General features: G+C 40.1%; 1 protein-coding gene across 2 annotated transcripts in view; it reads left to right on the plus strand.

Annotated features, from left to right (window-relative positions):
• The first annotated feature begins 14,945 nt into the window (after nucleotides 1-14,945).
• TFAP2B (transcription factor AP-2 beta) overlaps nucleotides 14,946-16,061 on the plus strand; it is a 27,958-nt gene continuing 26,842 nt past the window's right edge. Inside the window, exon 1 of one of the 2 annotated variants that reach the window (XM_026063958.1) lies at nucleotides 14,946-15,030. In XM_026063958.1, the coding sequence (XP_025919743.1) occupies nucleotides 14,946-15,030 (85 nt within the window). The remainder of the gene's footprint in view (nucleotides 15,031-16,061) is intronic. The other variant, XM_026063957.1, reaches the window with a different exon arrangement.

Below are 16,061 nucleotides of genomic sequence, written 5' to 3' on the forward strand. Positions count from 1 at the left end.
GAGGTGGTAAAGAAGATGGAGGCAGACTCTTCTCAGCAGTGCTCATTGAAAAGACAAGAGACAATGGGCAGAAGCTGAAATACAGGAAGTTTCATAAGAAAAAACTTTTTCAGTGTTAGGGTGGTCAAAAACTGTAGCTGGTTCCCAGAGAGAACACAGAGTCTCCATCCTTGGAGCTATTGAAAAACTGACTGGACATGGTCCTGGGCAACCTGCTCTAGGTGACCCTGCACTGAGTGGGGAGGATGGACTAGATAGTCTCCAGAGTCCCTTCCAAGCTTAGTGATTTGGGGATTCTGTGAACATTTTGGGCCCAATTCTGTTGCCCACACACACAGAATATAGTAGCTTTCAAGAAAACTATCCCGCCTAGCCTCTCTTTGCTTTTCCAGACAGGACTTACATCATATTTTCCAGCCTTACTCAGCTGCCTTAGATACTCTTGTCCATAAATCTGTGAAACACTGAAAAGAATGGCTGTCTTGCATCAGTTTTGCTTATATCTAGGTGCAGTGCCAATGCAAGCCAATGTCCTGGTGGCACATACACAAGCAGATTCCTCACCTTGCGAAATTCATGCCTTCTGCTGCTAAAGTCTTCGACTCGATATGAAATGCCAAGAAGATGAGGCCCATTACCATTCCCACTCAAAGCCATCTAGTTTCCATATGTTTTTGTTAATATACATTCAACACAAATATTAATGAACCACCTTGGGCTATGTCATTATGGCCAATGAAATTAAAGAGTTATCAAAGCATTGAGCTTTTGCCAATTAATATACAGTGTGAAGCCAGTAATAAAACTGCACAGGAAATTAGGAATGGTCAGCAGAGAGCATATTAGTGGAAGTGGATTTTCTGTGAAGAAACTGTCAGAAGTATGTCAGGATATGATCTCCTCATTGTGAAATTTGGATTTGGGAAATATTTGGGAAAACTTTTCCTTAAAAATTGTCTGTGATGTGAAAAGAAAAATGAAATAAAAGCAAACAAAAGATCCATTATTGACCAGAAAAGTGTTGCACAATATACTAGGGAAAGAGGTAACAGAAAAACAGTTTAAAAAGCAAAATAACAATTTTGATTCAGATGGAAAGGGATTAGGATGAAATTTTTCTCCCTTTACTCCCGTCATTTAAGACTGAAAGTAGAGATGTTACATAATGAAAGTATTTCTGAAAACTGTCTTAGAAGAGGGTAATGCCTGTGGTTGGCACTAAACATTCTGAGTATGGAAAAATTGTCCAATGCCTGTTTAATGGGCAAAGTATATTATTGTAACAGAAGATAGTTCTGTGGGTTCAATCTTGTCATTTTGGAACAGACCGCAGAGAGAGAGAGGACTGATTCAGTCCTTTGCCTACTCTTCGTTGTTGCCACAGCATTACTGTGATGATTTCTAACTGTTCTTAATCTGCCTTACACTGATCTCCTCAGATAGCACCGGTCTCTAAGTTTTGACATTTAGAAATCAGTTATCTATTTAGACTAGTTGTTGAGGGTTTATCAATTGACCGTAGAGGAAGCCTGGCTTGACTAAATACTTAACTTTTAGGTGGAGGAAGAAAAACAGTAATCCCACCTTTGGTTAAAACGAAATGATAGAAACTTTTAATTACTATCAGTTTAGATCAGAATTAATTTGGTGCCCTTCAGGAGAAAGCTGCAGTTATCCTATCTGCAGTCTACCCAGGTTCTCCAGTATTAAAGCTTCAATTCATCCATCAGACTGGAAGGTGTTTTGAATTGGAGTTAATTGGCTGGGATTACAGCCTCTGCTCCGGATCCTTGACTGTTATTAACCTGATTAGCTAGAGTCAAGGTTGTTGTCTTGGGGGGAAAAAAAATCTGCTCACCTTGGAAAAATAGCTTTTGTCTACAGTTGCAAGAATCTACTCAGGGCAACCAGCAAGTCCATAGCAAAACTATATCAGCTGGAGACCAGGCAATCCCAGCTGACGTTCTGATTCATTATTTACTTGATGGGTTTTGTTTGTTTGTTTGTTTGTTTTCTTAATACCGCTAAACAGTGCTGGACTGTTCTCTGGTCCTGAGGTCAACAGTCATAATCTGGCCATACCTGTACAACTAAGCTTTCAAAGATTCCAAAATATGGTAGCCACATTCAAACAGGCAGCCACAAACTGAACAGGGAATGGTCCCTAGTCTGTGCCCAAAACATGTTTTTCACCAAGTTATCAAGGAAATGATGGACTCCCCATCATTTGGCGTCTTCATATCAACATTGGATGCCTTTCTGCAAGACACATAGGCAGCAAGACCAGATGATCTAGATGTCCTTTCAGCTATTTCAGGCAACAAATAAATGAATTCTCCAGTTTCAAAGGCATTTGGGGCAGTGAATGTAGTTTAGATCAGACAATTGTGTCACTCCAGTTATCAGCAAGCGCATATTGTAAGAGGGAATGATACGAAACCAAAGCCAGAAGAAGCCAATGACTCATTAGCTTCTGAAGAAAGCTAAACATATCTTGTTATTTTATAGCATTAGAATAAGTGTTCTAGAATTATGATGTGCATCTCCTGTAGGTCCTATATCATATTTGTCAGCCCCATACTTCAGGGGTTCTGGCCAGGATCTGAGGTAACCTCAGTGAGGTGGGCATAACCAGGTGCCAAAATGTTCATCTGAAAGGCATATCCACTACAGCTTCTCAAGGTTCCTAAGATCAAGGTGAATGAATCCCACCTTACAGATGAATTAAATATATTATTATGAAAATCATGATAATGGTCCAGCAGCTTGATCTATTTAACAAACTGATCTAAATAGTAATAATAATAATAATAATAGTAACAACAACAAAGCAAGAAGACTGCAGATGCTATGATTATATCCTGCAATCCTAAAGATTTTGTTTATTTTTTATTTATATTTTAATAATTCTGGGATGAAAAACAGAAATCTGATTCACTGAATAATATTCAAAGATAATTATGGAAAGTAGGTCTATTACTTGCAACGTAGAACAATGTACTTTCTTTTATCTTCTGTAAACGCTGTTTCAAATTGAACCTCCTAGTTTCTTGCTTTCACCTAGTTACAGAATACCCTGAAAGGGAAATAATTCCTTTTATTTTCCAATATCACACTACATCCTTGATTTCTAGTACTCAGTGCCTTGGGGCCTTCTTAATAACCCTATTCTGCCTTTACCTGAGTCAATATCAAAATCCCCATGGACTTCAGTAGGGCCAGGATTAATTCCAGACAATTCAGTTTATTAGGAATTTTTTGTCGCTTTTTCTATGGGGCCTTTTCTTGTACTCCTCAAAAAGGTGAAATTTGCAGAGCAAGTACACCGGAAATTGAAGACTAAACAGGAATCATGAATGGACCAGGCACTGGCAGCCTCCAGGACAAAGCTTAAAGCGCTTTCTAAAAGAGCAGCTGGAATATGGACAACTTCCTACAGACCTTCTACAACCTGTTAAGGGAGAGTATAGCTGGATGCATTTCTTACCTGCACTTTGAAACGACTTGTCTTGTGGAACAATTTTCTTTTTGCACAGGAATGTGTCATGACTGTTTTAGAATTATATCAGTAGCAGCAGTAGGAAAATGGTTAAACAGAGAGCCAATAACTTCACTGATAAAGGTAAATCAAGTGTGCCAGGGACTATTCTCCGCCCTGAGGCTGAGTGGTGTAGCATGATTTCTTCCCCTCAGAAGAAGGGGCCGAAATACAGACTGCAAAATAGGAAAGGTCTCTGATTTGTGTTAACCCCATGTTCAGGAGACTGCTAGTTGGCCCAAGCCATAACTTCTCCAGGGATGGTTCCAGCAATATGGGCACTTGGTGGAGATTGCAGGACAGTGCTCAAACTGTTTACTCTACCTTCATGATCCCCCTCTCAAAAATGTCGACAACAACAAACAGCTCTCTCCAATGCCCATAAACCCAAGCAACTCTTCACGAACATCTCCTCTCCCACTTGCAATCTGCCCTGCTGCTACAACAGCACTGCACGTGCACCACACGGCTGAGCAGCAGTCACTCTGCTCCTGGGAATATCGTGTTTCCCATGAGTGGATATGTTATTGCTGATCTACAAATTCCAGTTTGTATCACTTACACGCTTCAGATGTGATGCATACTATCTGCAAAGTTCTTGTAAGGTTGTTTTTTTCTTTTTTTCTGTATTTCAATTTCTTTTCTTCAAAGAATATGTATATTAGTGTGAGTAGAAGTTCTGATTTTGTACTTATTTGGGGGGAGTGCGGTGGCACAGGGGATGGAAACATTTCGCAGAGTCTTTCAAGTGATTTTTTTTTTTCTTACAACTATGCACCATCTTGTTTTCAGTGATCTATATGAAAGCATAGGAAGCTACTGTTTTCATTTGACTTCCAGGATCACAAAATTTCAAGAATAAGAAAAAATATCCTATTTTTATGTGAGATTTTCATTTAAAAGTATGTCTGTGTCTTGCTGTATGCGCACGAGTATGTGGATGAAGAGTATAATAGAAATTACCCGTGTAAGAACAGTATCAAAACAGACCATCTGGTTCAGGAACCTGTCTCTCACAGTGGCTATTACTAATGCCTCAGAAGAAGATAACAGAAGCTCTATAAATAAAAACAAAGAAATAACTTCCTCTATGGTTGCTTAATATCTTAGAATATGACAATTTGAGGAGTTTTCAAATAAATGGTCAGACAGCTGGAACATAAATATTTATTTTTCATAACTTGGTGAAGCACAGAAGCTAATTTGTTGCCAAAACTTTTAAAAGATGAACAGAAAAATCTACATAATTATATACTTCAGTCTGGCATCAGTTCTGTGTCACTAATGTAATATCTAACTGAGGACTCAATTAATAAAAAAATAAAGAAGGATAATGTAATTAATACTAATCAATAAGGGTTTACAGAAAACAGATGCTGTCAAATGAACTTGTTTTTCTTCCTTTTAATGAGATTACAAATTTGATTGACTTCTAGAGCACATTTAACTTGCAGCACAGGGATGTTGATTGCAATTATAACTGTTAGACAAAATACTAAATGCGTTAAATGGATCTAAAGCCACCTATTTGAACCTGAAAATGGATGATGAAGAGAAAGTAACGACTGAGCATGCAAACTCCTTGTAGAGCTTCAGGTTTCAGTTTCTGCTCTGTCATTAGCTTGCGTTCTCATCAATGAGAATATTTAGCATTATTGATGATATTGTTTGTAGGTGACTGAAAGCTTGTGGGAAAACTGATGAGGAGGACACGCGTACCATGCTCCGGATTCTTTGGTAGGCTGGCTGCTATTAAAGAATTTATTGCAATAAAATGAAAATGAATTTGCATATCTAAGAAGAAAAGATTCAGCCCTTCCTTATGAGTTGGTGGACTGTGATTTGAAACGCAGTGGCTCTAAAAGGGAATAGTTGGTCATGGGGGACAATCCAGTAAATGTGAGCTTGAACTTGATACACCCTAACAGAAGATTTTACAAGATTCACGTTTGACTGAAACACTATCAGAGCAGAAAACAGGTTTGTATTTTCACCAGAGACAGCAATTAAGAACAAATCATTAAGGTAAGGATAGATTTTAAATCTTCATTTTTGAAAAGTGAAGAACAGACTGTATGACTGTTAACCCAACAAAATTAAAATAAGATACACTGCAGCTCATTCAACAGTTAAGCCATGGAGGGTTTTTTGTGCCTGTTCTGCAGGAGTTCAGATCAACTGATCAACTCTAGCTTTCGTTTTGATGAAGCTATGAATATTCACAATATTCAGGCCTTCCTGGCCTATCCATCGCTATTTTCAGGAGTTTCAAGAGATAGATTGGCTGTTCCACTTTCCATTAAATCCATTTTCAGAGAACGTGCAAATAGAAACCCAGAGGGAGTGAAAGAAGCTGACCAAACAGGCTTCATCCTTCATTTGTGCAACAGTCCTACATGGCATAAGGGGTTTTGACACAATGGGGAACTTTGCTGAATGCTGTTCTTGCCGCTGCAAGATGGATCCCTTCTATTTTCTTCTCAGCCAAGTGTCTTCCTGATGTTCACACCTCTAGGATGTGGTCAGGTTCCTTTTAATTAGTTGTGTTATGAGGACAGATGATTAAAAGGGATCAAGCCATGCCAGAACTGAGCTGTCAATAAAGAAGCAGTTCCAAATGAAGGTCAGGTACACAGGAGCTGGAGGAATATTGGCAGAGATGGGAGACAGCACTGGTTTCCCAGATTCCAGAGTGCCCTCTCCACTAAACTGGTTTAGGTCTCCTCTTTTATATTCCATGTATTTTGAGGGAGATAGCCTGTTTTATTTTTTTGCTGAAGTCAAACAGACTCTTCATACGCTTAGGAACAACCGTAGGGATCAGAGTTACCGAAAAAATAAAAACTAGACCAAAATGAGATTAGTCATTCAGGGAACTGTGAAACTAGTCATGTGATTTCAACCCGTGATAAAACCTGGTCTAAGCCTCCTGGCATAAATTTGAGCTGAAACTTTTTAGTATCTAACCGTGGAAAAAATGATTATGTTGAACTTCAGCAGTGAATGGGGTCTCAGAGACCGAGGTTTGCAAAACTGAGTAGTGATTCTGTGAGCCTTTTCTTTTTAGGAACACTGTGATCATATTTTTAGTAATGCCAGGTTTTCTGAAGATTCATAAACAAATCTGATTATCAAAGGGTAGGCTGAAAGCTTATAAGCTTTTACAAATTAGGTTCTTTTCAGGTAGCCCAATCAAATCATTAAAAGATGGAAATTTCAAAATTGGAGGGGAAAAAGGTTACAATTTTCATTTTCAATCCCCTCTTTTTGATACTGGAGAACAAAATGTTTAATTTCAGTGCTGTTAGAATGATTCATTTACAGTTGCTCATTCCTATGCCTTTTAGTTAGGAAACACTGATTTTTATTGTTTTTGTTAACTCATAATAATGAAAGTGATGATATACAATTACATTAGGATTACAACTGCAAATGGCAGCTTTATATTAACATTAATATCATATTCTAGCACGAGAATGAATATTGCATGGAAGGCAGTAAGGATGCTATTAACCTAATTTAGACAATTAGCTTGTGCCTTAATTTTAAGACTATATCTATACTATACCATGAGTCCAACTGGCACAAAATAGCTGGCTTCTATATTACTAAGCTCAGCCTCTGAAACAAGGTGGCCATATCCAAACTGCTGACTGGGAATGGTCTCTGTTCTTGCTTACTCCTAAACCATACTTGGGAGGTGTCTGGAAGAGCTGCCCTGGGCCAAAATCATACCGGGAATCCTGTTAACAAATAAGCAATTGGATAATTAAATAACCAGAAAGCTGACCAAAATTCCTTGGCATCGTTCAATTTGTTAACATTGAGGCAGCCAAAGTGCCCAGATGTGCAGGAAAGCAAAGGGAAGCAAAGGAAAGAAAAGGAAGGAAAAGGAAAGGAAAGGCACCTGACATCAAGAACCTAAACTCCCCTAAAAATCAAACAAATAAAAGTTGAATTGCCTAACCTTCTGTCATATCAAACATTCAGTAAAACACAAAGCTTCCTTTAATGGCTGCAGTTTGTTCTTCCTTGATTATGCTGCCTCATTACTTTGCAGATTTGGTTTTGGTTTTGGTTTTGGTTTATTGCAGGGGGAAGCGGAACAATAAAGAAATAAAAATTCTATGCTTTATTCAGAAGAACAAGCTGGTTCCTAATTTCAGTGCAAATCCCCAAACTGAGGAAACTAAATGAATGTTAGTTTAGAATTTTTAAGGCAACAAGTTTAGCAACTTTTCTGTTTGTTTTGTTTGGCTTCTAAGATGAAGAGGAGAGATGGAGAGGACATGCAGGGTAACCCTGCAGTTGAGAGAGCAGCTCTTGGGACTCTCCAGACTCTTGTGTTACAAGGGATATGTCATTCAGTAGTAGACCACGGGAGACTAAACTCTTTGGTTTAATATTTCAACATCTAACTCCTACTTTTCCTGTTAGCCACAGAAATCCCTCAAGTTATCATTCAGATTCCCTATCCAAAGAATGAAGACAGTTGTGGGTCTTAAGACTTGGAGACACAGAAGCCAGCAACAAAGAGCAATCCAAGCTCATAGGAAGGGGCACTGAAGCAATGAGCAAGGTTTTTTGCTCTGTGTTGTAGGGAAATAAGCACTTATTTGATGTTCACTAATCTTTTCTTGAGCTGAGTGCCTGAATCAGATCAAAATAAAGAGGAGATGGTAGTGGTATGAGAAGAAAGGCATGAAAAACTCTTAACTCTTCATCTGGAAGGTCTGATTGTCATTTCTGCTCCAAAGAATTTGGAGTATGGAGAATAGCTTGCAAGAGGGGACATCAAGGCTGAATCCAGAGGTTTGGTGAGATATCCCATCACACTGCCCTGAGGTCCAGGTCCCTGTTGGCATGATGCATCCGGGACTATTGGGGGGGGGGGGGGTTAAGAAAAAATGGAGATTTCCATATTGGAGGATACAGTCTTCTCGCTGCCATGGAAGCAAAAAGAATAAATCCCGTACAAGCTTTTAAAATACATGCTGATGGGGGGGGGGGGGGATTAAAAAAAAAAAAGAACAAGTTGTAGAGAGGAATATAACATCAATACAGGAGTAGAGCACATAATTCAACTTGGGTACCAGAATACTCCTAAGTCTAGTAATGCAGACATCATTTGGTGGGGTTCCCTTTTCCGAACAGTCCACCGACTGTGCAAGACTTGGCGAGGGAGAACAAGGTCGGGATTCCTGCTCCAAGGCAGGTAAAGGAAGAAACAAGTCTTCACCTCCCACATCAGCACTATGATGGCTGAGCCATTAAGTATGGATATAGCCTTAAAATTTAGGCAAAAATTAATTGTCTAAATTAGATTAACTTCATCCTCACAGCCTTACATGCAATATTCAATCTAGCAACAGAATATGTTATTAATTTTAATATAAATATGCCATTTGCAATTGTAATCCTAATGTAATTGCAGAGGAAGAGTTGTTGTTGTTGTTGTTGTTGTTGTTGTTGTTGTTGTTGTTGTTGTTGTTTTTCTTCTAGTATGGACAAAATAATCCCTACTGGAGCAGAGTAATGTAGGGGGGGACACCTCCTCCAGAACTTAGGCAGCAGCTTGCTTCCTGGTGTCTGAATATGTTCCATGTATGAAATGTTGGCCCTAGGGTTATATAAGTGCCTGAAAGTCAGAAGGTAGTTGAGGGGGAGAAAGTGGTAATATAGCATAGAAGAGCTAAAAGTTGAATTTAGGGGCACTGAGATCTCTGAAGGCCGTTGTGAATCTAGACTTTGGTTCTGTATAGCTTATTTCCCATTTATAAAGGACTCTACTTCACAGGCTGTATTAAAGACTGGAGGGCAGGTAGGTATCACAGGTAGATGAGGTGAGTGACGTGTCAACTCAAACTCATTTTTTAATTGTGATTGGACAAATCCAAAATTTTAGCTCTATTTCTTAAAACAAAATAGGGTTTTCCTTAACGTCACTGACTGTCCGTTAGTCTGTGTTAGTGTGTGCTTACTGGCTATGAATGGATATTTGATATTACTAGCTCAGAAAAAAAAGAAAGCTTTGACATTTTGTATCCTGCTGTTTTATTTGTTTCTATCTGCTATTTCATATCTGAAAACACTCCCATCCTAAAAAAAAACCAAAAAACAAAAAAAACCCCACCAAATTGCTGAGATGTTATCTTGTTTTAAAAACTTTTTTCTTATCCACTTCTCACTCCTTTTAAGACGCTTCCTCTCTCTAATTTTCCAGGTATTTGACAATTTTACAATTGCTTCCAAAAGTAAATAAAAGTTTCCTCTTTCTCTCTCAGCTGGAAGTATTTACCAAGGGTATCTTCAGCGTCTCCTAGTGGTGAGGACTGGGATTTCCCTAGTTTCAAAACGTCCTAAACTCTTTGCTATTACTCTTTGCAACTCTTCACAATCCTAAAAGACCCAGATGCAGAGCAGGAAGGCAGAGAGAAAACCCCGAGGCAAAGGCAGCAGAAATGTCCTCCCCTACAATGTCTCCACGTCTTCAGACATACTAGGAATGATTTAGTAACAGGACTAAGGTTGTACTACCAAAAAGGGGTCCAAAGCGTTCCCTGAGTTTGCCAAACGTGTTGTTATACTCATGCCTGTAAAATGGGAGTGGGACAGAGACAACTAACCAGGTGGTGGGTTCCTGGTTAGTGACTCTTTAGTTGATAGGTCACTACTGAGTCTGTCTGGTGGAGGAGTTTTGCTTCTCTTCCTCTCAGGTAAAAGGGCAGGAATGACAGAGAAGTCCCTGCTAGCCTTTGAAAAGATATTTCTGGGCCTCCTTTTCAAAAGTGCCTAGTGCTGAAGATTGAAATGGTCACACCAGCCCTTTCCAGAGCACGGCTCTTAGGATGCTTCAGAGCCCTTCTTGGAGAAGACATTTCAGACCAGGCTACCATCCTGGCCATGTCTTTCCTGGCTGCAGACAACGGTATGGGGAGGGAAGGGGGCAGCATGAGGTGGATCTCAGTGCCGAGGTGTGACCCCTTTGCCCTGATCTCATGGTTTGGGGATGGTCTGAGACAGAGGTCCCAGGGAGGTCGCCACCGATGGGACACTCCCAGCATCTTCCCGCAGGGCTGTTAAACTTAGCAAATGCTTGAATCTGTCTAAGAGGCTTCAGAACATGTTGCTGCTCTTTTCTGGCTTGCTACAAGCTGTTCCTGGCATCTAAGTGAGCAGACAGCAGCAAGAGAGTGTAGAGATGCCCCAGCTGGAAAATGGGTGCTGATGGTTTGGGGGGGGGGGGGAAAGAAAGAAAATCTCCAGTTATGTCTGCAGATGCAACAGAGAAACTGGATTTACCAGCAAATAAGATGAAAAGTTAGGAGTTGTTTTTTCTGTTCTTGTTTTGATTTGTGTGGTTTTCTTTCTTTCTTTCTTTCTTTCTTTCTTTCTTTCTTTCTTTCCTTCTTTCTTTCTTTCTTTCCTTCTTTCTTTCCCTTCCTTGCTTCCTTCCTTCCTTCTTTCCTTCCCCCCCCTTTTTTCATTCCTTGCTTGCTTTCTCTCTTTCTCTCTCTTTCTCTCCTTTTTGAAGAGATGAGTCTTGGGGTTATTCACAATGAAGAGGGCTAGAGTGCACAGCAGCTAAATGATTTTTGTAGCCCATGAAAAAGCTGGCAATGAATTTTAGCTACATTCTTAGATCTCTGCATTATTATAGTAATTTTTTTTTTCTCCAGTGTTGTAAATTGCGAAGAACTTGAGGTTTTGCTTGTTTGTTTGCTTTTAAGACTGAATTCTGAAATACACATGGGAACATATGGAAAATAAAAGGCACGGGAGAAAAGTGTTAGTTTGCAAGAAAAGGTGCCAAACACGTCTGAAAGGACTGAATTTTTCACTCGGAAATATCATAAACCTGCCTTTGCATGAAAGCCGCCAGCGAGCAGCAGAGGGCGCTGAGCTAAACTGATTTAGTTTAAACTCCAGCCAATAACGCGTACTTGCTAAGGCGTAGGATCCGGGAAAGGATATACTTTATGATACAGACCCATGCTTGCTTTAAAAGGCAGAGAATGACTGAAAGTCCATTAATGAAATATGATCTTTACGAGGTAAATGGCTATTAAAAAAAAAAAAGGCAGAAATATCATATGAAATGAGAGCAGCATACTTGTTGAGTTAAAGTCGATTTTTTTTCCTGACTTTTCACCAAAGTGACCGTCATGGTGTGGAAGCTCCTTTCCCTCCTGTGCCAGGGGGATAAGCTGTTGGCAGACAGCTGAGTGAGATTATTTGAATATTTAATTCAAGCTCTACATTGCATTTAAAAGTGGCGGCTAAAAGATATATTCCTGCTCAATCACAGCACCGAGCTGCAAACACTGAGCAGCCTAATGAGAAGCTGCAGCTCTCTGCGCCTATACAAATCAAGCGTCGAAATTAGCGTCATTTCTAGAAATGGAAAACGCTTAGCTGCTTGTAACCCCCCAGTCGGCGGCTGGAAATGCGCAGAAATCCGGGGGACTGAGCAGCTTTCGGCGGCAGCTGCTACATTTAGCGAAGCCCCATCAGAGGGCGCCGCTGCCCCGCTCAAGGCCGGTGCGCGGCCGCTGCCCCTCGGCGCCCGGCGGCAGCGGGGCGACTTCGCGGGACCCCGCGGCCGCACAGGCGGGGGGCATCCTGATGGACAGGCAGTGCTAGAGAGAAAAGTCTCCTTTAAAAAAAAATTCCTATGAAATTGCAACTGCAAGGCTGAGTTGCAATGGCTCTGCTCAGCTCACCCCTGCAAAGATCCGGGGCGTGCGTTGCCAGAGATTGTCAACGCATTCCCCAAAACTGCCGAGAAACGTCTTTTTTTTTTTTTTTTTTTTTTTCCCTTTCAGTTTGAAGGTATGCAACTTCTTAGGGTCAGTTTTGAAGACGTGTCTCGCATTTTGAACTCAGTTTATTGCGTATTTCAGATAAACGGATGCAACAACTCCCGTTTGTTATTGATAAAGTAGACAGACTTAAATATTTAAGCTGCAGAGGGGGGGAAATAAAATAAAAAATAAAATAAAAAGGAGAAGAACCTTTGCTCAATTTAATTTTTAAAAAGCTCATTTGAGACATGTATCTCATGTTTTGCAAGTGCGACTGAATCTAACGATTACGGGACTTGAAAATAAGAATTTGCAGCCTCTGCCGTTTTGTGAGCAGGGAACCGCTGGTCGGCAGATCTATTTTAGCTTCTTTCTTTCTCCCCTCCTCCCCCCTGCCCCCAACGCGGAGAGCACATTTAAGTCAGGGTGCCACGAAATGGTAAAGCAGTAGCAGTCGGGAAGCACATTCGCTCTGCCCTGTGCCAGCCTCGCAGAACACGACTCAAAGACTTGAACAAAAAGTGAGGGCAAAGTGGCCCTTTTTGAGCCTGGCGTTTTTCGAACAGGGCCATTCGGATCTGCAGGCGCAGGGCAGCGTGCGTGGCGTGTCCGCACGGCTATCTCCGCACATCCACATGCAAACAGCACACATCCGTTTTCCTTTTCAGCATTTTTTTTTTTTTACACTATTGCTTCGCCTGCAAAGGTCTGCCCAACCCACTCAAAGATGTGCTCTTTTCTCCTCCTCCTCTGTGCAGCGGTGGCTGCAAAGAGAAGGCTCCGCTGAGAGAGGGGAAAAAAAAAATCAACTCGTATCTGCTTTAATAACTCCAGCAAAACCGTTGCCCGGCTCCTCTTGTAATAACTAGCTATTATTTGTCTCTTCCCTTTTGCGGGTTGAGTTTTTTAGAAGAGATATGCGCTTTGAAACGGGGGGAAGGGGGGGCGTCTACAGAGGCTGCGAGAAAGAGGGGTGAATTTACGCTCTCCGCTTTAATTAGGGGCAAAGCAAACAAAAAAAGAAAAGCCCACCCTTCCCACCAGCCAACCAAACAACGCCAGAAGGGTCTTCTTATGAAGTTTTCCTCATTTTAGAGATTATATATATATATATATATATAATACGTATATAAAAGCGTCTTTACCTGTAGGACCTTTGAAAGTACAAAGGACACCATGCACTTTCCCATAGGATCCCATGCAGAATAACAAAGATTTGTAGGAACCTTACAGACAGAGCTTGAAATTTCCAGAGATAGGACCCTGAATTTAGAAACACCTTCTTTCTCTCTGTCTCTCTGTGTCTGTCTCTCTCTCTCTCTCTTTTTTTTTTTTCTTTTTTTTCCCCCCCTCCTGGTGCACCAGCCCACTGCAAAGCTCAGTTGTTTCCTTTCAGAGGCAGAGATGGGCTCTGCTCGCCTGCAGAATAGGTCGCCTCTTTGCGGTGCAACGTGTTAAAAAGGGACAATGCAAACGAAGGTTTGCCTGGGGGGGGAAAAAAGAGAAATAAAGGTTAAAAAATGGTCCAACTCCTCCTCTCCCCTTCCAAACCAAGGGTTAAGCGGGAAACGCACGAATCCAACTATATTTTTAATCATTTTAAGAAAGTAGCTAATCACTCTTCAAATATGTGCGGAGGAGGGTTTGCTACAGTCTTTATTTTTTTTTCTTTTTGCAGAGAAAGTGCTCCCAAGTTATAAAATATGCACTCCAAGTCCGAAGTATAAAGCTTTCATATGAAAATCATTAATTTTAGATTTACTCCTTTTAGATTCTCTTTAATGTTCTTGATGAGACGTTGTTTGGGTGTTTTACTGCGTGTGAGACGATAATTTCTGGACATGCAAATAAAAGCATATTGCGTGGGGGGGGAAACATGATATCTCACTGTAAATGATGAATCGCTTAGTACAGAGTCAATCTATTCTTTATTTTAATATAAAGAGGATTGAAAACATATCCATTAATTTCTTCTATCTATCTATCTATCTACCTATCTTCAAAACAGTAGATATATGTGCTATATAATATGTATGTATGATCACCATATATCCACGTATATGTGTGTAGATATATAAAAATATGCACACATATGCATTTATATAAACTGCTATATAAATTGATCAGGTTTATATATATACATGCATATGTAAAGTATAGTATATATGTGCCTACATATGCATGAAGATATACACATCTTACATGCATATATGTATCAATTTATATATGTGTGTTTATAGGAAAAGTTGTATGTTTGGAGATATATGTGTGTACATGTGTCTGTGTATGTATGTGTGTGGGTGTGCAACTGTGCATATATATATGTCTTTATATGCTTGCATATAAGTCTAAGTCTATATATATGTGTATATATGTATATATGTAACCACATATATGTCTGTAGATATACGTAAGTATGTAGCAGTTAATGTTTTTTACTATCCGATTGAGGTTTACTTCTGCAGCCTATTGTTTCAGACAACAGATATAAGTTGCAATGGAAGAGGAACGTCGGATTTGGTGTCTGTCCCCCATTTCCAATTATAGATGGATCATTACAGACAGAGAAGTACTGAGAATCCAGACATCTGCTCTTCACATGAATGCACTCACCTCCTAGAGAACAGCCTGCCATCATGCTCTGGAAACTGGTTGAAAATGTCAAGTATGAAGATATCTATGAGGTGAGTATATAATATGCATATGAGTAAGAGAGTGTATGTATATTTAAATATACTTCTAGCTGTATATAGGCATGACTATATAATATATATCTATATCTACATATACATATAGGCAGCTATATAAACGCACACACCAACACACACAAATATATAGTTAGGAAACCGAGAGTAAATGCTTAAATGCTTATTTATTTGCATATTTGTATTCAGCATGCCAAGTCCTAAACTTTTTTTTTTTTCGCGGAAAAGCTGTTTGATGCGATTTAAAACATCAAAGAAATGATCTGGGGGTTGGAATGAGGCAACTTAAAGGCAAGAGTTTGATTGTTTAGACCTCGAATTAAATATAGTTCGATTAAATATGGACAAATGTCGAGAAAAAAAAGCTGAAAATAGAAGAGAAACACAATCTGGTATTCATAGACTGGATACATGTCTTTTTTTCTTCTCTTGTTTTTCTTGTTTTTTTTTTCCTTTTATTTCCAATTCCAATCTAAGCTCATCCTGAACCTGGATTTTTTTGTCTTCTTCTCGCTTTCACAATCGGATACATTTTTACGGCTTTTTCTACCTATATAACAACAGATACGGTATGCAAGTATACATATATTAATCAAAGGGTACATACATTCTTGCACGTATATGAGCACACACACCCGAATTCACACACTCAAAGCGCAGCTCCGCGTAGCCCGTCGACGAGAAAACTTGTGCGCTTTATTCAGACCTCCGATATTTTCGAGCAGACCGAGAAAAAAAACACATATATAATAATAGCGCAGCAAAAAACACCGCGAAAGGTCTCCTAATTTTGCACGGCGTCACGAACGGCATCTTTTCCGAACGGGCTCGGCGAACGCACACCGCGTAAGTTAAACGGGATTTGCTCCGAAACGGGGGCAGATGCGTCAGGAAAGGCGTCGGGCTTATGGCTTCCGAATTTATTTTTAATTATTTTTTGTGGTTTGTATTTTCGGGGGACACGCGGGCGGCGGGAGCGGCGGTGCCCGTGGCAGCGGGGCGGCGGGGGGCGGC

This window comes from Apteryx rowi, unplaced genomic scaffold (assembly GCF_003343035.1).
Source record: "Apteryx rowi isolate R43461 unplaced genomic scaffold, aptRow1 scaffold_205, whole genome shotgun sequence".
Lineage (NCBI taxonomy): Eukaryota > Metazoa > Chordata > Aves > Apterygiformes > Apterygidae > Apteryx > Apteryx rowi.